At 49.1% G+C, this 23,770-nt stretch overlaps 9 protein-coding genes across 9 annotated transcripts; 5 read left to right on the forward strand and 4 right to left on the reverse strand.

The window, feature by feature from the left end:
- The first annotated feature begins 2,043 nt into the window (after nt 1–2,043).
- FOBCDRAFT_221716 (uncharacterized protein) lies at nt 2,044–3,974 on the forward strand. Its single transcript, XM_031178432.3, has one exon. The coding sequence runs from the start codon at nt 2,454–2,456 to the stop codon at nt 3,741–3,743; it is 1,290 nt and encodes a 429-aa protein (XP_031044319.1). The 5' UTR covers nt 2,044–2,453; the 3' UTR covers nt 3,744–3,974.
- A 672-nt stretch (nt 3,975–4,646) lies between these two features.
- On the forward strand, nt 4,647–6,111 carry FOBCDRAFT_292284 (restriction endonuclease type II-like protein). The gene is made up of 2 exons (XM_031178431.3): nt 4,647–5,042; nt 5,094–6,111. Exons 1-2 carry the CDS (start codon nt 4,702–4,704, stop codon nt 5,911–5,913), a joined length of 1,161 nt encoding a protein of 386 aa, XP_031044318.2. The 5' UTR covers nt 4,647–4,701; the 3' UTR covers nt 5,914–6,111.
- A 539-nt stretch (nt 6,112–6,650) lies between these two features.
- Nucleotides 6,651–7,396, reverse strand: FOBCDRAFT_221718 (uncharacterized protein). The gene has a single exon (XM_059609581.1). The coding sequence runs from the start codon at nt 6,986–6,988 to the stop codon at nt 6,776–6,778; it is 213 nt and encodes a 70-aa protein (XP_059467102.1). The 5' UTR covers nt 6,989–7,396; the 3' UTR covers nt 6,651–6,775.
- Nucleotides 7,397–7,628: 232 nt separating this feature from the next.
- Nucleotides 7,629–8,937, reverse strand: FOBCDRAFT_200582 (beta-lactamase superfamily domain-containing protein; the record flags this gene model as incomplete). Its single annotated transcript, XM_031178429.3, has 2 exons — nt 7,629–8,613; nt 8,678–8,937. 2 exons carry the CDS (start codon nt 8,935–8,937, stop codon nt 7,629–7,631), a joined length of 1,245 nt encoding a protein of 414 aa, XP_031044316.3.
- Nucleotides 8,938–10,217: 1,280 nt separating this feature from the next.
- Nucleotides 10,218–12,859, reverse strand: FOBCDRAFT_292286 (HEC/Ndc80p family-domain-containing protein; the record flags this gene model as incomplete). Its single annotated transcript, XM_031178428.3, has 3 exons — nt 10,218–10,721; nt 10,777–12,713; nt 12,815–12,859. The coding sequence occupies 3 exons, from the start codon at nt 12,857–12,859 to the stop codon at nt 10,520–10,522; spliced, it is 2,184 nt and encodes a 727-aa protein (XP_031044315.2). The 3' UTR covers nt 10,218–10,519.
- Nucleotides 12,860–13,252: 393 nt separating this feature from the next.
- On the forward strand, nt 13,253–14,882 carry FOBCDRAFT_221722 (peroxisomal membrane anchor protein conserved region-domain-containing protein). Its single transcript, XM_031178427.3, has 4 exons — nt 13,253–13,489; nt 13,560–13,566; nt 13,621–13,928; nt 13,982–14,882. The coding sequence occupies exons 1-4, from the start codon at nt 13,457–13,459 to the stop codon at nt 14,723–14,725; spliced, it is 1,092 nt and encodes a 363-aa protein (XP_031044314.2). The 5' UTR covers nt 13,253–13,456; the 3' UTR covers nt 14,726–14,882.
- An 812-nt stretch (nt 14,883–15,694) lies between these two features.
- Nucleotides 15,695–17,656, forward strand: FOBCDRAFT_260041 (alpha/beta hydrolase fold-domain-containing protein). The gene is made up of 2 exons (XM_031178426.3): nt 15,695–16,766; nt 16,822–17,656. Exons 1-2 carry the CDS (start codon nt 16,054–16,056, stop codon nt 17,540–17,542), a joined length of 1,434 nt encoding a protein of 477 aa, XP_031044313.2. The 5' UTR covers nt 15,695–16,053; the 3' UTR covers nt 17,543–17,656.
- A 40-nt stretch (nt 17,657–17,696) lies between these two features.
- On the forward strand, nt 17,697–19,808 carry FOBCDRAFT_221725 (uncharacterized protein). The gene has a single exon (XM_031178425.3). The coding sequence runs from the start codon at nt 18,011–18,013 to the stop codon at nt 19,634–19,636; it is 1,626 nt and encodes a 541-aa protein (XP_031044312.2). The 5' UTR covers nt 17,697–18,010; the 3' UTR covers nt 19,637–19,808.
- FOBCDRAFT_221726 (hydroxymethylglutaryl-coenzyme A synthase C terminal-domain-containing protein) lies at nt 19,787–22,065 on the reverse strand. The gene is made up of 3 exons (XM_059609582.1): nt 21,888–22,065; nt 21,514–21,616; nt 19,787–21,388 (listed from the first exon to the last, which is right to left on the reverse strand). The coding sequence occupies exons 1-3, from the start codon at nt 21,942–21,944 to the stop codon at nt 20,178–20,180; spliced, it is 1,371 nt and encodes a 456-aa protein (XP_059464726.1). The 5' UTR covers nt 21,945–22,065; the 3' UTR covers nt 19,787–20,177.
- Between the last annotated feature and the right edge of the window lie 1,705 nt (nt 22,066–23,770).

Genomic DNA, 23,770 nt, shown 5'->3' on the forward strand with positions numbered 1-23,770 from the left:
GAACGTCATGTTTTATAGCTTCTCCCCTTCGCTGGTCCCTTTTTTTACTCCTCCCACAGACTCTCTCATGAGACCTCATCCATTGTCACGATGTGGGGTAAAAGAAGAGTCGAGATGCCATGACGACCAATTCTTCTGCGTCTGATTGATGGAATAACGGGACCCGCTCACTGGAAACCCCCATGAAAGTGAATTTGTATATCATGAGAAGCTATCCGCCGGCATGTTCTTGCCGATAAATATGCTTGGGTTTGGGTTTGGAGAGGGGAGAGTTGTTGATTTGGGGGTGGGTTTGGGGGGAGCATTTGTTAAGAGGATATCATCAAGGACTTGATCTATAGTAAGGTCTTGGTGTTGTAAGAAGTACTCATGGTTCAGCGCCTAAGAGCAGTAGACCCCCGCGACCCGCCCCCGCGCAGTAATTGACCTGGTATGAACGGTCTCGGTCTTCCCCCCGCAGGCAGAATATCCATTATAAAGAGCACGTAGCTATAGGCACTAAGGTATTCAATGTGTTCCATCTCTCCTAGTGGAAATGAGACTGGCTTGAGGGGAAAATAAACCTCGTGACTGAAGTTTATGCTAATGGAAGTTTTAGTGCCTCGCCAAAAAAAAAAAAAAAAAAAAAGAATTCCATTTAAATTATTATCCGATGTTGAGTTTTGACCCCACGATGTGTCCCCGCGATCCGATCCAAGTACCCCTCACTAACATGGGATCCAATGCGCACAGAGAAAGTCTGTTAACAAGTCAGTTCAACTAAAAGCATTAACTGAATTCCTTAAATTCGTTAAAAATACCCGACGGATAATTAAGCTTCTTTAAAATGATAACTATGGTCTTTTTGAGATTTCAGAAATCCCTCTTATATCATACCATGTCTTGACCGTTTCTTCAATGGGCACGAGAACCATTTCACTTCCCCAACCACCTGAGTAAATTAACTGCATACAGTATCCGTCACCGTCTGCTGAACATACAGACACTGTATTTCTTTGACTTTTGACTCGGAAGAAGCCTTCTCTCGTTTATCCCGTCGTAAAGACAGAGGTTCTTCATAAAAGGAACCGCCGACGGCCTTATTCTACTCCCTAACGCTCAGTGTCTTGTTGATCAATGACGATTAGGATATTCAAGACCGAAGAGAAACATTTGCGTTCACGACAAATTATTGTCGAAAAAAAGTGTGCGAAGAGAGGCAGCCGGCTTCTACCACAGCCAGCACCCTCATGCATATCTAACTCGCGTACATGAACTTACTCACAATGACATTGCCACAACTGATGGGATGGCTTCAGAATAACAGCCCATCGACAAGAGACACGTCTTTTTAACCCCTCACAATGAGTAAATGGGCTCAGACCTCAGTAAGGGTCTTTGATCGATACAATACGATAGAGGCACACATGACATGACATCAGCTCAAGCTGGATTCAATCACACGCGACGCGGCAGGGCCATACGGATAACAACCGTTTTGGCACTAGGAAGTAGCCTAGTGCGAAGCCTGAGCCTGTGAGGGTGTTGCGGCAGCTGTAAGGCGTTTCTACAGCGCACTCAAGTATGTCTGTCAGTCGGGTCGGGTGACAGGGCCAGACAGGGAAGGGTCCTGATTATCAGTTGCTGGTGTGGGCTTCACCGCTGCAGAGGCGGGTGGTCCGAGGTTGTTCTCGTCAGATTCTGGAAGAGTTAGAGTCGAGAGGGTGAATCTTGTTTTGGTGCCAACGACCACAATGATCAAGTTGAGTACCGCGGATCAGTTTCCTTTAAGAGGATACAGTACACCCTCGTCTCGGTTACCAGCTGTAGCTGTATCTTTCCGGGCCATCCAATGCCTGTAGTCCAGCCCTGTCAAGCCTGTTGGAGTCTGTTCTGTTCCTGTTGATGCCAGAAAAGTTGCAGGTTGCAGGTTGCAGGTTGCAGAATCCCAGTTTTTGATCATCCCTGCCTATCCCCAACCCTTTTTTCTTCCCTTCGACCCATGACGTGGAGTATCCCATCCACCTCGTGGTGCTCTTGATTGGACTTCCACTCTAACCTGCAGCTTGGAAGCCACTTTGGGCCAGGGAAGCGGTAAGGCCTTGACTGTGTCTCTCGGCTTTACTACGTACATAATTACGACTGACTTACCTTACCTTGACTGAACTCTCTCTGCCTGTCTTGTCTGCTGCAGCTTGCACGATTTCGCATTTGCTTTTTCCTACTACACATCTTCGTCATATAACATACCTCACATATCTCTCCCATGTTTGTCTTCCATGGCTGCGAAATCCCCAGAATTCACCAACCAACGTGACCAATATCAACTAAGATACGCATAACACACGAGTTTTAATTCACCTCAAATTCTCACCCAAGCGCCCTTGACGACGATCCACGCTTATCACTCACCTTGCATTTTAAATGCTACATCCTGAAACCGCGGCTCTCAACATCAATTTTCACCGCCCGTCATGGAGAACACTCTCTCACGAAGTCACAGTTTGAAGCCTCCCAGGCGCAAACTCCAAAAACCTGACCCGAAACTCAAAAGCCTCAACAAAGCTAAGCGCGGTTCTACCGACTCGACCATGTCTAGCCTCAGCCCTCAGAGCAGTATGTCTTCACCGTCGCAACGACAAATTCAGAACGGCGCTCCCGATTTGAGCGATTCAAAATGGGATCATTATCTTCGACCAAAGACTGTTTTTGTGCCCTCATTTTCAGAGCCGGAGGACCATCTTCAGCCAGAGATCAATTCACCATATGAACCGCCTCAGCAACAGCACCATCAGTACCAACACGAACCTGAATCCGAGCCACCGAGGGCGTTCTTCAGTCCTCCGCCACGGAGACAATCTTCTCAGCGCCAAATCCCAGAATTTCACCATTTGACCCTCCAGGATCATCATGCGCGACCATCATTGGACAGCTCTTCTCTCCCTTCGACCGCATCAACTACCTCGACATCATCTATCATGCGACGCCAGGCCAAGACACCAGTCTTTCGAATAGGACAACTAGAGCAACATGCACTTGCGCGCAAGGCGAAGGATGTGCCAGAGAAGACGTCAAGCGTTGAATTGATCGCTGATCAGTATAACGCTGTTCTTGAGTCGAGAGATGGCCCACCAGCGCTGGACTCACAGTTACCATCACGAGCATCGACATATTCATTCGACGACACCCCTCTTCAGATATCTCCCCACGGAGCCAAGCGACAAAGTTTACGGTCATCAAATACGTATTCATCTATGACGGCTATACCCCGTCAGCTGAGACCCAGACTCAGGTCAGCAGCGACTCACGATACGAATGTGGCTGCCGTTGAAGGAGACACTATTTACTTCAAGCCATATTCATTCTCACCACCACCATCTCCCGATCAGACCCCCGGAACACCACGAGGTTCTTGGACAGATGAATTTCGACCACCTTCATCATCAGGGCACTCATTCCAGGAAAACATCAGCCTTCAAATAGCGCTCGATCTACTCACTAGCGAATTATCATCGGTTGTGTCAGGCCGACCACAGCGAAACGGACAAGATACTGCAGCACTGCAGGTTTGGGTTATGATCGAGGCGTACGAGAGACTACGCGATCAACTAACACGACAACAATCATCAAACGCAGAGGCACAAAAAGTGGCAACCATGTTCGACTGCTGGTTGGCCTCCCTTTACTCGATCCATTCCTCCCTCACAGAGAGCACACTGCCCAGTCCCACAGAATATGCAGGACTAGAAGAAGATTTGGATTAGACTTGAGACAGACATGATGTACACGAGGACATGTGTACGCAAATAACGAACATTATGGTAACTGGCGTTATGGGCGCGGCCAGAGGGAATAACCTGGCATTGGTTAGGATAGGATAGGATAGGACAGGACAGGGCAAAAGCGGCTGGAGCTGCGGATAGGATTGGATGGGAGATACCTGGAGGAACTTGTTTTTTTTAGTTACTGCACTTTGAATTTACCTTGATCAATGAGTTTGATGCTTATCATTGCATGTGAGTGAGTTGTGATTGAAGACCATCAGCACTGCCACGTTGAAAAGTGTAGATCATTGAGCTAAGAACAGGAACCAGGAGCCAAGGGTTAAAAATAGATTTCATGATGATCTTGACGTTTGGGTTGTATTAAGTTGATTGTGGCAAGTTGACGATGCTGAATTGAGAACCGGATTGTTGAAAGGAGTAAATGATCTTCCAGGCGTACGCGGACGCATTTACAGGTATCGATACCTCGACGATAATGGTAACTACCTACCTAGAGCTTCGAATATAGTATAAGGCCAATCTATTAAGAATTGGCTTAGCTAGTAAGTGGGCTATACTTCGCTTGTGCTGAGTTAGGTAGGTAAACTTTATCAACGGCTGTGTGATTTGATTGAATGACGTAGATGCACTTTTACACTGCAAAGAGAAAGGCTTTAGCATCCTTATCCTAGGAAGATATTGATGGAATTAATCATAATGACTCTGTAGAGATTCAGCATACTGAGACGCAAAAGATAGAGAACAAAAGACGTAGGATCTATAGGGGAAGAATGTTCATTATCTAGCAGACTGAAAGAGTACCTATTAGAAGTGACGACCCACCCTTGCTCAACTCGACTTACGCGATGCGTGAACTACCATCATCTTTCAAAAAGCACATAACGAGAAGCTAGCAACGTGACCGACCAGTTTCACTACGCCGCTTCAATAATACATCATGGACGACGACTACGGTGCAGACGACGAGCTACTGGCCGCTATGGCCGCAGCTGATCCCACGCCTGCCGCACGATCAGTTCAACAACCCACGCCTACAAGAATCCAACAACCTACACCCCAACGTCTAGATAAAGCGCCGCCAGCTGCCTCCAGCGCGGGAAAGGTTGTTCAACCAACACCACAGGCTCTACCTCAGAAGCAGTCTGGTTCAACTATCCTGGTATCTCCGCGCCAGCGAGGAAATCCTGTTCTTACGAGCATTCGATCAATGCCATGGGAGTATAGCGATATTCCAGCTGACTATGTTCTGGGATTGGGTACTTGCGCTCTGTTCCTGAGGTAGCTTTGCGCATCTGTTTATGTGTTATCTTGATACTGACCCTTTTTTAGTCTCAAGTACCATCGTCTGCATCCCGAATACATCTATACACGAATCCGTAACCTTCAAGGCAAATACAACCTGCGCATCCTCCTCACCATGGTCGACATTCCCAACCACGAAGCCTCCTTGAAAGAACTATCAAAGACATCACTCGTCAACAATGTCACCCTTATCCTCTGCTGGTCCGCCGCTGAAGCCGCACGCTATATCGAGTTATACAAGAGCTACGAGAATGCTACATTTGGTGCGATCCGTGGCCAACAACCGTCCAGCTATGGTGAGAAGCTGGTAGAGTTCGTCACAGTGCCGAGAAGTCTGAACAAATCAGATGCGGTCGCTGTAGTGAGCAATTTCGGCAGTTTAAAAAATGCAATCAATGCTGATGCAGAACAACTCGGTATGCTAAATGGATGGGGAGGTGTTAAGGTCAAGAGGTGGCAGTCTGCAGTCGAAGAGCCATTCAGAGTGAAAAAGGCTGCCAAGAGAGGCGCAAAGGCCTCGGAACGATCAGCAAGACTTGACCAGGCTTTACCTCTTTCGCGGGTCCCTCTACGAGATATGCCATCTGCTGCATCATCTTCGCGACAATCTCCCGCCAAAGACACACCTTCTGCAGAAAAGACAAATGAGCCCGCATCCAAGCAATTCCAGTTTATGGACAACACTGATGATGAAGACGATGAAGAGGCCATGCTTGCAGCTGCTATCGAGGCATCGAAGAAGACTGCCCAGACAGAAGAGGCCACCCGTGCGAGCCAGACAGATAAGGACGAGCAGCTCAGTGGAGGTATTGCTGCTGCATTGGCAAGACTGCGAGAGAATGATTGAACGATTTTACTCTACTCTCATTAGAATCCTTGTCGTCCAAGTGCCTGATTCCCGAACCCCGAGGCTGACTTGGTTTGGTATCACACTATACTCTACATAAAGCCAACCAACTGCAGTTCAATATCACGCCAGAAAGGCATACCAACTCCTGGATTGCTCACGATTGTCTCCTGCCAAGAAGAGCTAAATAGTCTCTTCGGACAAAGAGTCATCAATGGCAGCATAGAAATCTCTAGGCTGGGGAATATACTTTGACCTTATGGGAGTGTGACAATTCCAGGGCGATTACGAGCATCTGCTCAAGAGATTGGACAACGAGCATCATCTGGGTAAACAATCTAAGGTGGCGTTGAGCCATCTGATTCATGGAACGAGTAGCTCTCGATTCTGCTAAGATTTACCCCGGATATCTGAGTCCTGCAACACAGCCAGCGCCAATCGATAGCCCCTCCATAACTTATGATCATGAAAGTTGGCATATAAATGAGGTCGCCACGAGAAATTAGGCTACATGTATAATAGGACAGTGGGAACATGACATATCATACAGCCTCACTCACCTCAACTTTCTATATATATACATCAACCAATCTGGCTTTATGGCGTTCTTCGTGCACCGAAGCTTTGAACCAACTCTAGGCCTGCTGTCATTATTGATTTGTTCATAGACGTCACTGTTAACAACATATCATCCACCACTTGGAACACATAGATCACATATCAGGCGAACCTTAGGGTTATATCGAAGCTTGTATTATTCAATTCGGTTCAGAGTTGAGAATATCATCCGTATAGCTATCATTTCTCGTCAATTGACTTCAGGTCGTAAATCTGGACCTCGAGTCTTGCTCGAGTTGTATGCTTAGGCACCTCCATCACGCTTAGCATACTCCTCCTCCATAGCCTCCTCATAAAGTCGATCGGCCTCTTTCTCCTCTTCAGTCTTGGGCCTTGTCACGCCTGCACCAGTGTTTGCGCCTGCACCGGTAGCAACGCCAGTGCTGTGATTCTGTTCTTGTTGCGGGGTTTGAGGAGAAGTGGTTGTTGCTGGCTCTGAGAAAGCAGGGAGACCCATGATGTTTGATTGCGAAGGCTTAGTGTTTTGTGGTGGGTCAGAAGAGAAAAGAAGTCTCGAAACGTATAAAAATTGTGTCTTTTGAAGCTTTTGATGAGACTTGTAGTTGTCACGATGAATATAAACGAGTCTCTTATACTTGATGTGGCAATAGTGTGGCGAGTGAGGTACGTCACCTGTGGCTCGTGCTACCGTGGAACCAGCAGCAAGGAATGACCTCTCAGACGAGAAAGAACTGAGGATCAATTCCAGACTTTTTGGTTGAGCTCCGTTTTGACCCGTTGCGACAAGCCAGGAGGAGCTGGTTTAGGCTGACAGTTTATCGTTGTCAGAGTAAAGCTTTGATTGGACACTCAGTGCGAACTCGGGCCATTGTCGATCAGGGTCTTACTGTGACATCATTTCGGAGGGTTTATTCTTCTTTTTCTTAAAGAGCTTACAAGAAGTGGAAATTAATTTGTAAACTTCTACAAAGTCTCAGTCTTGAATCGAATGAAGGTAGTATACAAGAGCACCGCAGTGTACTTCTCATCCAGCCGGATGCCAGCAGTTCCGACTGGGCCTTAAAACAAATCAGGGTATTTACATCTGCAAACATGTCTCGCTTCTCTAGACTCCAAGGTCTTCTTTTATACCCAAGCTAAAATTCTCGAGCTTCACCAATATCGCAAACATCAAATACACCCACCTCAGGTAGGCCTCTCTTTCGTAGAGCAGTCTTCAGCATCTTGGGGGGTTCCATGACTTCCTCCAATGTGAGCGCCCAAGTGCCCCAATGAATTCCCATTGCGCGCTTGCATTGCGTATCGCGGAAGATCTCGACGGCATCCGCCGGGTCTGCATGCACCGGCGAGAAAGCCACACGTGGATGATAGGCACCAATTGGAATCAGACCAAGGTCAAAAGGTCCCCGAAATTCGCCAATCTGTTTGAACTGAGGACATCTCGGAAGATGATCATATTCAGCACTGTAATCATCGGTTCCAGGAGGGAGACTAGGGACCGATCGGTAGCCCGTATCGCCACCAAACCAAACTGACTTCTTGCCAGATCGAACACCCCACGAGCACCATAAGGTAGTGTCACGATCCCACATGGTTCGCGCCGAGCCGTGCTGACACGGCAAAGCCATTATCCTGGCGCTGATCTCGCGAGGATTGTCTCCATCCTTGACTGTGACAGTGAGGTCGGCATCCTCCCACCAATCGAGTTCAGTAACATGGTTGATGCCAGACTTGCGGAACCATGTCTCCAGACCTAGACCAACGAAGAATTGTGCGTCTGGATGGTGTTTCTGGACCTCGAGAATGGAAGAATGCGAAAGGTGGTCGTAATGGGAATGGCTGATGCAAACAGCGTCGATAATTGGAATATCTTTTATATCGCATGGTTTGGGCGTATATCGCTTTGGTCCCATGAAGTTGAATGGAGAGCATCGATCCTCGAAGACAGGGTCGAAGAGAACGCGCAGGCCAGAAGGGAATTCGACATAGTAGCAAGCGTGGCCTAGCCACGTTGCACGGATCCTATCGCTTGTTTCGCGCTCGGTATTCCATTGCGGCTTTACCACTGGTACAGTTGGGGGTGTCAAATCGGGGTGCTTCATGTCGCCGGTGAAAGTGGGCCTAGAATCAAATCATCAGTTTCTGGACGACGAAGCGCTCTTGACATAGCAAAGTCCTCACATACCACCAGACTCTCCGCACCATGGTACCGAAGTTGGGACTGTATGCATGTGAAGGATAAGGATTCTTGAAGCCCACTAGAGAGCCACGCTTGAGGAGATGGTGAGGGTTGGAAACAGCTTCATCTGGAAGAGCTGTTCGACCAGGTATTTTCGACACGGCAGTGCTAGAGGCGATAGAGCCTCCAGATGAGCCAGGCGCATCCCTTGTAGCCAGCTCCGGAGGCTTCAACTGAGCTGAAGCGGCAGTTGCGGCTGGAGCCATGATGGTAGAGGATGCTGAGGAAAGGGTTGAGTATGCGGAAACAAAAGCCAACGGTTTAGTATTTTTCGTCGATCCAAAATGATAACTCAGTTGACGGATCGTCAAAGAAGTACGCGGCATGTGGTAGTAATATCCCAAACCGGAGGCTTCGGACTTTAGCAGAGTCACAGTTGCACCAGGTAGGGGTGTTTGGACCAGGGCAACCAGGCAAGATTATTTAGCATCCATTGATGAAAGGGAAGAGAGTTGAAAGAGAGGGGGAGAAGAGAGAAGATGAGGAGGTGGAGATGTAGACGTCAGGTAAAAATATAGAGAGACAGAGGCAGAGACAAGACAGAGACACTGAGAGAATGGGTGAAGGAGCTATGACCTTTGGAGTCTAGGCAAGTACATTCCTCGGGACCAACAATGGAAGCATCATGGAAGCTACCGAGAACCAACTTGCCGAGATTAGCACTAGGGGGGTCCTGGAATGTGTTATCTTGCATTAGACGGGTGCAATGACAACGGGGATAAAAACTTGGCGGAGTTAACACTGAATGTTGGACTTCCATTGTTAGGCAGTTATGCAGCTGAGACACGAATATGAGGTTGTGCAGTCTGTCTGTACGTAGCCTAAACTGTTCATACCTAATATACCTACTAGTCCAAGCGATACTCAACAGCCCATACTATGGTATACTACTCTCATCCAATCTGTAGTCTGAAACAGATCAATCATAAGTTCTTCAGCTCCATCATAATACCTCACTTTTGCACTTTGGACCTTGTCCCCTGCTCTCATAAGTCCATCCCCAACTCAATAAATGCCCTACAGCGCCTTAGCGGAGTTTGCATCACTTTTCCGCTCGCAAATTACAACCCTCCGACTCCCCGACCGGGGCAATTAAGAGGATCTTCCGAGGGCATCCGGGGAATAAACGAATCCGAATGCAACAGAAGACTTCTATTGTATCCTGGTCTTATTCTAACGAGCTTCTTGCCCGTTGACTATACTTCGTATTGTTCACTCCAATATCACAGCTCATAAGATATAATACGACCCTGCAGAGAAAAAGAGTCATATCTACGGAGTACTCACGAATCATTGCAGTCATGGAACTACCCCTGCTCACATCTTCGGGAACCCCCTGACAAGGTGCTGACCATCCTTGTCGCGGCCATGTGGTGCCCATGCTTGCCATGCTACGCACGTTGTCGTCAGCTTATTATTGCAACATTGATAATTGAGAAATAACGTCGTTACGCGTTTTTTCGTAACTAGAGTTTTCGTAATCAAGGCCAGCTATATCAGATAGCCTCGTGGTATCTTTCCTAAAAACACCAAAGCAAACCACCAGGTATCTACCATTACTAACATGTCATAATGCTTAAACTCGCGCTCATCAAAAGCATATCCCCTAGAAAGGGAGCATGTGTGCTTTAGACAAGGACCAGTCAGACGAGATTGTGCCCAACTGCTCTCACTCATCCATCAGTCCACCGATTATAAGCCAAACGCCATAAAACAAACCAGAAGGCCGCCCGAAACATTAATCGTCATCATAAGCGTCTCAGAAGATTGCTTCATGCGTAGCTCTCATCACATATCCATCTGTCGAGTCTCCTCGCCCATCTCGTCACTACCGAGCTCCTTCTCGAGTTCGTCTGCTACAAAGCCCTCGTAGTCATCAAGGTTCTTTTGGACATGAATCTTGAACTTGATGACATCGTTGAGCATTCTATCAATCTCGGTGTGAAGCTCTTCTCGGAGAGCGTTGGCCTGAAGCACAAGTTGCTCGTATCTGTTTGCCCCGTCAGTACTTGTCACTTTAATCAAAGGCGCGTGTGTCCACTTACTCAATTGTTGTGTTGATCTCACGCTGCTCCAGAATTTGCACGTTCTCAGACAAGCCAGCTCGCATACGCGATAATTCTTTCTCCATCTTCTCAATATGTGCGTCAGAGGCCATCTTCTGTGCTGTCGACACCTCTTTCGTTCTTTCATACTCCTCTTCTGCTGCTCGAACACGGTGATTGAGTGCCTCCACTTCACTACGCCTGTCCTCGATGGCCTCCTTTATGCCATCAAGCAGATCGTGATCCTTCATCATTTCTTCCATTGCCGCTGCTCGGCGATCTGAGATTTCCTTGCGTAGCGATAGGAAGCTGCTTCGGATTTGTCCCCGAAGGTCCAAGTTGAGAATATGGCCTGCTTGGTATCCAGTGGTGGCGTCAACAAGGAGACGGTCCGCAGATGATGGGCCTGATGATCCCTTCAAGTTGGTAGAAGTGAAATCTGAGCTATCGGCCACCATGACCTGGAGTTCAAACTCCCTGCCCTTGGCGTTGGCTGCCGTTGAAGGGATTAGTGCAATCTGATACGCCATTGTGTTGTATCGATCCACCATTTGCTCCAATTCATCTAGTTTTCGGCTCGCCTCAGTCTCTCGCTCTGTCACCTTCTTCTTTACTTCCTCCAGTCGTTGGCCAGCTGACTCAATGCCGCGCTGCAATCGCTCCCGCTCTGCAGTCATGCGGTCAATATCCTGCATGCTGATTCCTTGGGCATCCACAGCTTTTTGTAGGCTTCGTCGCTCCTCGTCGGCCTCTTGAAGCTCTTCCATGAGTTTGTCGAGCTCTTCTTGAAGGACTTGAGACCGGCTCTCGTACTTCTCGGACCTTTGCATCGCCAGGGCATTATACTCCTCAAACTTGATCTTATCCTCCTCCATAATCTTGAAGTGGTTATCGAGAACTGCAGGGTCGGGTGTTGACTTTTCCAAATCCTCGATTTCCTTGAGAAGTCGTGCGTTTTCAGCTTCTAGCATTTCGAGCTCTGATGTGTATTTGGAGTTTGATCGCTCAAAGGCGGCTGCCATGGATTGAACATGAGGGGCCAAAACGCGTTCAGCCTCCTCATCACCCATATCCTCGTCCATAGCCAACCAATCCCGGTAACCATTGCTGAGGAAGTCAAAGATGATGCGGTCGCCACTAACGTCAATGCCGCTCTCCATACAAGCCTCATCGTATTGGCAGTTTACATAGCCGTCGAGCATCTGTGCGAGTTGCATCATCCAGTGAAGAAGGCCAAGGAATGTACTCCAGTTCTGTCCTCCGACAGCAGCAATCTGACTCTTTGTGATACTTCTTTCGAAAGGGTATCGCATCTGCTTGAGTAGAGGAGGCACTTCCTGGTCGATATTCTTCTGGAACTTATGGCTGGGGTCTATACGATGATAGAGCCACTGGAACATGTAGTTGAAGTCCTTCTGCGTCGGTGATTTGAGGACATTTTGCGAAAGAACATGCTTCATCTCCATTTCGAAGTTGTGTTGAACCATGTATTCCAAAATTTCTTGTCCAATACGAGCTTGAAAAGATCGATCTTTCAGGGGTCGCGGGTCGCGGGGTACACCAGCTGGGGCTGGTGTAGTTTGAAAGAAACTCTGGTGCGTCGTTGGAGGAGCGGTAGATTGACGAGGTCGGTACACGCTGCTGCGTCGATCGCCATCAGTGGAAGCTCGTGTTGTAGGATTTGGTGTAAAGGCCGACGCTTTAGGAGCAAATGAAGAGCGCTTCACCGACGAAAGGCCAAGGTCGGCAAGGTTGGTTCCGGATGACGAGCGTTGGAACAAAGGCTGGTTAGGTCGCGGCATGGCAAGGGATTGCCTAGATCCCGACATGGAACGGACATGACTGCCAGGGTAATTGCCGCCAATATTGGAGCTGGATCGCTTCATAGTCGAACCAGGCTGCGGAATGGCGCTGTTTGCATTAATACCACCAAGGGTCTATGTTGCAGGTTAGAATCATTATTGCTCAGGCCGATGCGCGGGAATGGCGGTCTACCAGTTGGGCGCAAAAGCTGGTAGAAGATATTCGGTATTCGTACCTCTCTAGGTCTACGGACGCTCCAAAGGCCCGTATCTTGGGACATGATCTAGTGAAAGGGGAAACACGCGACTGCAATGAGGTGCATGCGCAAAGCAGGCGGCTATCGTGAGTTGTTGTATGTGCGGAGGGGTCGTCGTGATAATGGTGTTGGTGTAAAGTGGGATGTGAAAATGCAGAATGGCGTAAAGCAAGGTAAAGAGAGTAGGGTAGGGGAGATAAGGCGTTGCAGAGTGTTGCTCGGGAGGAAAGTAAACAAACCATCAGCTCAACCTGATTGGTCGATAATCTCTGTGTTGTCTCTGGCGGAGTAGCGGTTGAGTTGGCAAAAGTGGATATTCAATTACGATTACACGTGATCGCGCCTGCAGCCTCAAACTGACGGAAAGAAAGACGGGAACCGTTTGGGGTACGTATCTCGGCAGGTCAATTGGGAGAAGCCTCGGTACAGATCGGTCACGCTTCCGACTCCACGCCTCCACGTTCTTGAACTCCACGGTCCGGCCTCCGCAAGCTGAACTAGCACATGCATTTAACGTTTCCATCATCATCGCTCAAGTCTTTTCAGGAGTTACTTCTACAACTTCTTCCCATTGCGACTCAGGTTATGTGGTGAGAGCCGTCTGACGGCTAAACATCAATCATGGCTATTCGCGAGGATCTCGTATCCTCTGCAGTAAGTTGACCTACTCCCCCAGCCACCAAAGCTATTGGAGTATAACCAGCAGATGCTAACTCCTGAATAGACCCAATGTCAGTGTTCAATCTGATACAGCCATTACAAATGCGCCGGCTAACCCATCGCAGTTCTCCAGGACCCGAGTGTCGCGTCATCCTCTGTCGAGAACCGCATCTCATTCCTTCGAAGCAAGAACCTGACCCAAGAAGAAATTGACGTTGCGCTGGCACGAACAGGTGGTAGCGCACCCCCAGCTCCCAACGCGCCTTATCCCAGCGCTCCCGCCGGCCCTCCTCCTGGTCAACAATACTATCCCCCCTATCCACAGCATGCCTGGCAACCACCGCCACCTCCTCCCCGTAGGGACTGGAGAGACTGGTTCATCATGGCCACAGTAGTTGGAGGCGTCTCTTATGGCCTCTATGAGTTAGGCAAGGTTCGTGCTTGTCATTGTAGCGATTTTGATGATGTAAGCTAACATGCGACCAGCGCTACGTATATCCAATGGTCGCGCCTCCGACACCGGAGAAATTGGAACAAGACAAGAAATCGATCGAGGACCAATTTGACCGAGCTTTCACGCTTGTTGAGCAGCTTGCGAAGGATACGGAGAGTCTGAAGAATGCTGAAAAGGAGCGAACCGAAAAGCTGGACGCAGCGATCGCGGACCTCGAGACAGTCATGACCGACCTCAAGGCTGCGAATCGTCGTCGGGAGGACGATGCGACCCGAATTCGTGACGAGGTTCAGTCTCTCAAGGACGCGATTCCTAAGGCTCTCGAGAACCAAAAGGGCCTGACTGATAACCGGCTGAAGGAGATCAACACTGAGCTCACCAGTCTCAAGACATTGGTATCTCAGCGCATGACCACCCCCAGCAGCACCACCGGTTCTTCAACCATGAACACCTATATGCGAGGCACAGCCGGAACTGTCGGTGCTAGTGGAAGCTCCAGCGCAGCTACTCCTGCTGCCTCTACCTCGACTCCCGCTGCTAAGACTAACGGAGAGAAAGCCACAGTTGAATCGGCTACTACCACTCCTGCTGCAGAGGTCCCCAAGCCTACATTCCCCTCTGCTCCTCAACTTAACCGTTCATCCTCCCCTCTCGCCAACATGACCGGCAAGAAGTCTATCCCTGCTTGGCAGATGGCCATGGCTAACCAGAATGATACATCGTCGACTCAGGTCAAGGCCGACGAGTCAAAGGCTGGCGCTAGCTCCAGCTCTTGAAACAGTGAAGAGTATACTTGACCATAATTGTACAATATTTATGCATCCATAGTTTTGGAATAATCGGGTCTGTTGAATGGAGGTGTTTACGTGGCGGGATGGTTTGGTATTGTAGCGTTATATCACCATTGTCAATTTTACCACATTACTTATTTGAGCCTAATTCACAAACTCCATAAGACTATTCATCTTTGTAGGTAGGTGGGTTTAGGCTGACCCTCTTGTAATTGTATTCCTGTTGTGATAATTCTTTAAATCAAGCGAAAATAATCCGAACCCTGACAGATATTATGATGTGCAAGGTGATTGATTTGGACAGAAAAGCCTGCAAGATCCAATACCAATATTGTTTGAAGTTCCGCGCCTAGTTGTTTGCTTCTTCCCACCTCGCGTGCGCTTACATGCATCCCCTTGCTATCGCGCATGCACTCAACCTTGACGCTTCCCGCAAGAATTACCATTTTGGGGATGAGCCTACAAGCCTCATAACCCACACTCGACCAACGCATTGACCGTTGAAGGCTTTCATCTCAAAGTAGTCCAGTATTAAATGAATGCAAAAAACATTCGTCTTGTTAAATTCACTAGCCAATCCCCGTAATATAACTCTGATTCTATTGCCGAGGGATCTGATTCATGTCTGAAGCGCTGGTTGCAACTCCATGTAGACGTCACTTGAAGGTTGTGAACTAATTCCGTGTGCCGAGGCTCATTTTGTTGAACCAACGCATCAATTCAACTGATCACACTCTGATTTCTTTGTGATTTGACTGTGAAAAGTGAAAAGGAACAACTTGTCACGACCTAAATATCGACCTTTCAGCTGCCAGAGAGTTCACGCTGGCCCTAGGTAACCACATCTAAAAGCCCACTTACACTTACAAGTGGCAAAGCAAGAAGTGTCATGGATCTCTTAAGACCGCCATTCCGGACAAGGACTTTGACGCGATTCCAAACGGAAAAGACAGCCCCTGATTGGACTCTGTTCGAGGGAGATCATTGAAATTGGATCCTGGGGGTTCCTAACTCTTTGTTTAGTTAGATGCCGCTGTACCACAACTCTTCAACTGCCTCAGCTGGTCTTCTCTTCTACTACCCCTCCCTCTAACCTATTACCCATACCTTTATGACTTGGGTCTCAATCAGGCAAGTCTCTGTTGTTCTGATTATATCAGTTCGACGCCTTCCTTGACTTGTCCCATGCCCTGCCCATCTGTTGTCTTGATCACTTCGTCTTTGCTTTTAAATCACTTACATCACACTCACATCAACAACTCTACCTTCAGCGACAATCCTCCACTCTACATAATTTTGACATTCATACCACCATGGACTCAGCAACTCTTGAGACCGTTCGGACAGTTGTTCCATTACTCCCTCTCATCGTCCGCCAGGGCCTAGCACACATCCTCAACCTTTCCGACTCATCCAAATATCTCGACCTGCGAAGCGCCATCATCATCGCCTGCCTTCGCGTTGTTCTCACACCAAAAGCTCCCCGTAGTATATCATCTGTTCAACGACTTACACTCCGTGACTCTGGCATCAAGGGGCACATCTGGGTTAGCAAATATGCCACACCACAACCTCCCGAGACATCAATCCGCGATGCCCTCATCAGCACACTCGAACACCTCGGAGGCTCCACCTGCCGAGTCCCCGTTCCCGATCTCGTTGATGTTGAGGCCGAGTGGACCGGCTACCGGAGCGGTGTAGCCCGTGGCGCTCCGTTGCCTGACGTGTCGGAGCGGGAGAGGTATCACGGCATGATGCAAGAGTGCAAGAAGCCAACAACAGTCTTGTACTTGCACGGCGGCGCTTACTATCTCTGTGACCCAGCAACACATCGTCCTACAACGAAAAAGCTGGCGCAGTTGACGGGGGGTCGGTGTTACTCGGTGCGCTATCGACTTGCGCCGCAACATCCATTCCCTGCGGCGTTGCTTGACGCTTTTGTGTCTTACTTCACGCTTCTGTATCCACCTCCGGATGCTTATCATGACCCTGTGCAACCGGAGCATATTGTGATTGCTGGTGACAGGTATGTCTCGAGTCTAAGTTGAGTGTGTCACAAGTACTAACATAGGAGTGTATAGCGCTGGCGGCAATCTTTCACTGTCGTTACTCCAACTCATCCTCGAGCTCCGCAGACATGACTCTCCAATTCTGTGGCACGGCGAGTTGCGTCAGGTTCCCATGCCAGCTGGCGTAGCACTCAACTCTCCATGGCTTGACATTACACAAAGCTCCCCAACATGGGAGATGTCAACACCAACGCCATGTGATTATCTTCCCAAGCCGGAGGCCATCGAAAAGCGGACAGTCCCTCCGTGTGAGGCCTGGCCAGCTAATCCACCACGACGCAACATGTACATTGCCGACGACCTCGCTGCTCACCCTCTTGCATCTCTCGTCATGGCACGCAGCTGGAAAGGGGCGCCGCCTATTTACCTTTGCACAGGATGGGAGATTCTCGCATATGAGGACAAGTTTCTTGCTCGCAAACTCGAGGCTGATGGTGTGCGAGTGGTGTTCGAGGAGTACGAAGGTATGCCGCACTGCTTCGCTATGATGCTGCGCAACGCTCCTGCAACGTCACGGTGCTACAACGGCTGGGCATCATTCATACGTGCAGTAGTGGAAGACCCCGATAGCATTGAGTCGAGTGCTGTCATGATAAGGGCGAAAACATGCGAAGAGGTACCATTGATGTTTGACCAGCTGAGTGATGCTTCAGAAGAGGATATCCAAAAGAGGGTCTTACAGAAGACAGGGTTAGAAGATCGCATTTTGGAAACGCCAGTAGCTAAGCTGTAAATGGTGGCTTTACTTGACGACGCTCTGAAACGCAATTGCGCATGTAATGGGATTGGATACATATAGGATACTGTTTGACAGCTAGGCGCTAGGAATATACTTACATATCGTCAATTGCTCTTCTCGATAGCAGAAATTACAATTTCAATGATGATGTATTCACTTTTATCTGGTGAGGTCCTAGTTTAAGTAGTGTCGCTTTGACATATCGATGTCGGACTTACATGAGCTGCCCAGCAACTGAAACTTTAACGACCGGCACCCTCGGAACCCTATAAGCCAAGACTTATAGGATCATCACCCACGTTACGTACCACGAGCCCTATAAACCAAAACAATAATTCTTCCATGTAAACATCGATTGCTTCTTTTTAAAAACAATCCCATTATCAATTCCGGCTCCGCCTCCACCACTTCCGATCCCCGAGACCGGCCCGCACGGGAAGACCCACCAAACTTTTATCCCAAATGTCGCTGATCGCTTCACCTCAAGAGCAAAACAAGTCACCTCCAGACTCAGAACCCGGGTCCCCTTCCCCAGCAATGGAGCGCCACAAGCAGGCTGTGACAACCATCGCATCAGCCGTCCGCGGCTTCTTCGAGCGTCGTGAGCCATATCGCATCTTCCACGGCAGCACGAATAGCACACGGCCTCAGCAGACAGGCAAACCCGTCGTCGATATCAGTGCCCTTCGAAATGTCCTCCAGGTCGATCGTGCGACTCGCACTGCTCTCGTCGAGCCCAATGTTCCAATGGATAAACTTGTTGAGTCGACGCTGAAGCATGGCCTTGTACCGCCTGTTGTTATGGAGTTTCCTGGTATCACGGCTGGAGGAGGGTTTGCAGGCACAGCTGGCGAGAGCTCCTCGTTTAAGCACGGATTCTTCAATGATACTGTCAATTGGGCTGAGATGATTCTTGGAAATGGAGAGGTTGTCCGAGCGTCGCGAGAGGAGAACGCTGACTTGTTCCGTGGTGCTGCTGGAGCTGTTGGCTCTTTGGGCATGACAACGCTTCTTGAGCTTCAACTTCAAGAAGCTAAGAAGTTTGTCAAGACGACCTATCATCGTACGAGCAGTGTTGCTGAAGCTGTTGCTCGTATCCGCGCCGAGACCGAGAACCCTTCCAATGACTATGTCGATGGCATCCTCTTCTCCAAGGACCACGGCGTCGTTGTTACTGGTACCCTGACTGATGACAAGCCTGCCGATATCAAGCCTCAGACCTTCAGTGGTGCATGGGATCCCTGGTATTACCTCCATGTCCAAGACCGCACTCGCAACGTTCCCTCCGCTGGCCCTACTGTCTCCGCCGAATCTGCCTCTTCCTCTCCTGTTGATTACATCCCTCTCGCTGAGTACTTCTTCCGCTATGACCGCGGTGGTTTCTGGGTTGGCGCCGCTGCTTTCACTTACTTCAAGGGTGTTCCTTTCACAAAATTCTTCCGCTGGTTCCTCGATGATTTCCTCCATACTCGCATGCTGTACCGCGCTCTTCACGGTAGCGGCGAGTCTGCTCGTTTCATCGTCCAGGATCTGGGCCTGCCTTACAAGACTGCTGAGACCTTTGTCGACTACACTGCTGAGAACTTCAACATCTGGCCCCTCTGGCTCTGCCCGTTAAAGCAGACACCTCCTCCGACTTTCCATCCTCACACTGGCGAGACCACAACTACCGCTGACGGAACTGTGACCACTCCACCATCGCTGAACATTGGTCTCTGGGGCTGGGGACCTTCTGACCCAGATGAATTTGTCGCCAAGAACCGCGCGCTTGAAGATAAGCTTGTTGAGCTTGGAGGTCTCAAGTGGCTCTATGCTCATACTTATTACAACGAAGAGGAGTTCTGGAAGCTCTACGATCAACAATGGTATGAAGCTCTGCGAAAGAAATATCATGCCGAGACACTTCCTACTGTTCATGACAAGGTCAAGGTTGATGTTGAAGCGCGAAAGGAAGAACGACAGAAGTGGAAGCGATCTCTCAAGAGCAAGCCCCCGCTGGGTGGCCTATATGGTATCTGGAAGGGCATTCAGAGCAAGGACTACATGCTCCACCGACACGGAGAGTGGAAGTTCAAGGAGGAGAAATAGACGAATACCCCTATTTATGTTATGTACGAATAGAAGATAGTTGTAAAAGTATCTGAACATGGCTTGGAAGGCCATGTTCTTGGATGTCACATATACTGACAACCACACAGTGGCTGATAGAAGAATAGACACAAGCTAGAGAAAACTTAATCGATTGAAATACTTTTTTTTATATTCCAAGTATCGTAAACTCTTCTAAGCGCCAAATGACCAGGTCTATATGGTACGGGCCTTGACAAACTTCCTCGTAAATCTCCCAGGAGAGACGGGGCCCAGTACTTCCACAAGCCATAATGCCCATCATTATTAGCTCAATTAGAGGACCTTGATGTCAATCTCCACTGCGCGAATTGCGCTTCTATCATCATCCGCTGTATTCTTCTTCCCTGTGCGTCTAAGTTTTCTCCCATTGAAGTCATCATGTTCATGATATGCTTACTGCCCGGTCCATAGCTGTAATGGAACCAAGTCTAGAAGCGAAAAATGTCTCGTATAAAAAGTTGTTCGAGCAAGGATTCTTTAGATTTTCAAAGGATGATCTTTACTCCTTGATAGCGTACTCGCGCTTGAACATGTCGTCGACCTTGGTAAGGTAGTAAGTACCAGGGGCGATGGTAGAGGCATCACCCTTGGGAGTGTAGTCCTTCTGGAGATGGGCCTGCTTTCGGAGGTTGCACATCTCATCGTAAGTCTCAGGGGGGACAGCGCGGCGGGCCTCAAGACGGGTAGGGATGCTGAGGACGCTGGAGATCTTCTCAACGCTGCCGTTGATGCGGAAAGACAGGAAACTGGCAGCAAGACCAGATCCGTAGCTGAAGAGACCAATTCGCTTGCCCTCAAGAGCCTTGTTGTCGACAACGCTGATCAAACTGGCAAGACCACCCCAGACACTGCCACAGTACATGTTACCGCAGTTGGTGGCGACCTGGATAGAGGGGTTGACACGCTCCTGGAAACGCTTCTTGGTGAGGGCCATGAAGGTCTTCTCAACAACCTTGTCGGTCAAGGACTTCTCGTAGTCCATGTCACGGAGCTCAGGAGCGACCTCGGCGAAAGCAGGAGAGTCGGCATTGGCGAGGTAGTCGTGGTAGAGGAGACGAGCGTAAGACTTCTGGACAAGCTTGCAGGTAGGGGAGTGGAAAGCAAGGTAGTCGAAGCGGTCGAGGCTGGTCTTGGTAGAGTCGTCACCGTTGGAAGCACCGTTGGTGCCGTTAGTGGCCTGCTTGGCCTCACGCTTGCAGTAAGCGCGGTAAGCGGCATCGAGGGCCTTGGTGTAGCAGTTGACGGAGTAGTGGCCATCAACATAGGGGTACTCGCTGGTAAGGTCGGGCTTGTAGAAATCATAGGCGTGCTGCATGTAGGTACCACGCAGACCGGGCTCGGCAACAATGGGGGCGTTGGGGCCGATCAGGAGAGCGACGGCACCAGCACCACCAGTGGGGCGAGCGTTGCCCTTGGCGTAGAGAGCAATATCACCGGCAACAACGATAGCATCGCGACCGTCCCAAGCGGAAGACTCAACCCAGTTGATGGCGTTGAAAACAGCGTTGGTACCACCGTAGCAAGCATTGATAGTGTCGACACCCTCGATGTTGGTGTTGTCGCCAAAAAGCTGCATAAGAACACTCTTGACGGACTTGGACTTGTCGAGAAGAGTCTCGGTACCGACCTCGAGGTAACCAATCGAGTTGGGGTCGATGTTGTAGTTCTTAAGGAGCTTGGAGGTAGCAGTAAGGGCGAAAGAGTAGATGTCTGCAGAAATCGCATATTAGCGGTGATCCAATGCCATCATGAGATTTTCCCAGGACGCGGTGAGGATAGGCGCATTGCGCTAAGATCGTCCTTTCAGGGGACGGTGAAGAATTGGGGAAACTTACCCTCACGGTCGTCGCAGAAGCTCATCTTGGTCTGGCCAAGACCAATAGTGTACTTTCCGGCACTAACGCCATCGAACTTCTCGAGCTCAACCTGATCAACATACTAAAGAGCAAATAAAATTGTGGTTAGCTTGGTGTCATCAGAGGCGTTCGTTCAAGTGTTGGGATAGAGGGGCACAATCTGAAATGGAGGGGCACACGACCAGAACCCGAACACGAGAGTAATAACGCAGGGACTTTTTTTGTCCCATCCAAAAAGTTTGGTGAGGGGCAATATTCAACGACAACAGTTCCCAGCAGAAACAGGAGAACATGAGGGCGTTGAAGATTGTGTGATGATAGCGAACAATCGCAGAGGGAATATCTCAGCTTACCTGGCTAGGGACATAAAGCTCAATGGCCTTGATGCCAATGTTCTGAGGACGAGACATGATGAAAGATTTGGGGAGAGAAAGAGACGGTTGGTGGGGGAAGAAGAAGAGGAAGACAAAGAGAAGAAGAGATGGAAGAGAAGTCGAGAGAGAAGAAGAGGATGTGGAGATATCTTATAATAAGACGACGACAAGGGAAGGGAAGGGGGGACCCGGAAGAAGAGCGCGAGATTGCGGGTTCAGGGACAAGCAGTAGAGTCTCTGTAGGAGTGTAGGTGGTCTTGGTGCTTGTTAGGTTGAGATGGACTGAGATTGGATCTCCAAATCTAAGGTAGACGGGGTGTGATTTCAGTGAGTAAGTGGCCGCGGCGGGGTGAAACGAGTGACCTTCACTTGTTGGGCGGGTTAGTTAGATTCAGAGGTATCAAGTTTTTCACCGCCCTTTGCCTTTTTCCACTGGATAGACGCTGCACTGTTGGCCTATCGTGTAATTGGATTGGCTGCATATGATTTTTGAGGTACTTGTAGACCCCGAGTTAAGGTCATGGATCCTTGGATCATGGCCATGATGGACGACAACCAACTTGTTAAGAAGCTTGGACGTCAAACAACAATACTCATAATTGTATATTGTTTAGTTATCACCTATACTTCTAGATCAATAGACAATTCTCCCTCTGATAGTAACACCGAGCCATACCGTGATATGCCTCGAGATCATGTCAACAAACAAGTCATGGCCTCACTACAACTCTCTCCAGCAACCGAGAATTTTTTTGTTTCCCGCTCCTGGCTTCTGCAGCACATGTCGCCTCCTGCCAGGGGCAAGCCTCGACCGGTGGGTGCCGGGCCAAGACGTACCTGGTGTGCTTGACAGCGGTCCTATTCGGGCTTGTCTTGTTGTGTGTGATGGGATGGTGTGGATTAGTTGCTGGTTGGTGGGACTTAGACGGGTATAATTGAGTGCCTGCGGTAGCGGTAGCGGTAGCTGCTGGAAACACGAACACGACAGCACATAGTCGCTAGTGGTAGATGAGGATACCTGGGTTTCTGGTAAGGCTTGATATCCGGTAATTAATCCCCCTGTAATTAGTTCAAGGGCGATCCTTCAATACCCAGTATTTCTAACGGGCAGTGGCATAAAATCCGTGTGCTCATCTAATGGCTTTCAAAGCAATTGTTGAGAGTGTGGTCTGTGGTACAGTTACAGTAGGCAGGCCTCTTCGCTTGTTGGCGTTTAAACAATGTTTCGAGGAACCCTACCCAGTTCAGTAGCTGATCTGCACTACCTACCCTTTAGAGTAACTTTCCGAAAATAAATTCTTTGTTAGGACTCTCTCAGAAAAGGGCTTGCACCCTTTCTTAGTAAGACGTCGGGGCATGATCTATAACAGTAGGAAACCGGTTTATGTCAGAGCCAATGGAATTACTTGTCCATGTCTGTGATGAGGTGCTCACTCTTGAGGTGCTGCGAACCTCCAACTCCACCAGACACAAACGGGAGGCTGTGGCCTAGAACCCGTCTTTTTCCAGGGACTACCCGCTAATTAGCAGGGGACAACAGCGTATCATCGCTTCTAATCCCGCACCACCACGCTTACCCTTTTTGGACAGTTCCATTTCATCCCATCAACAGCTTCGATATTCTTCAACTTCTTCACCCATGCATTCGATTTACACAATACAACACTATCAAGACTCTCCATGTCTATCATGTCTTGCATATCGTCGTATTATTATGAGACAACAATGTTAGCACTAGAACTATCCATATCATTGGACTATGCACAGCTACATGGGTCTGACTTTTAACGACTTCGCTGGAATCGCTCAATTTGTCCCACTCTCTCACTGCTCCTGTTCTTCGGGTCCATCTGCCGTTTGCG

Source organism: Fusarium oxysporum, chromosome IV (assembly GCF_013085055.1).
Source record: "Fusarium oxysporum Fo47 chromosome IV, complete sequence".
Taxonomy (NCBI): Eukaryota; Fungi; Ascomycota; class Sordariomycetes; order Hypocreales; family Nectriaceae; genus Fusarium; species Fusarium oxysporum.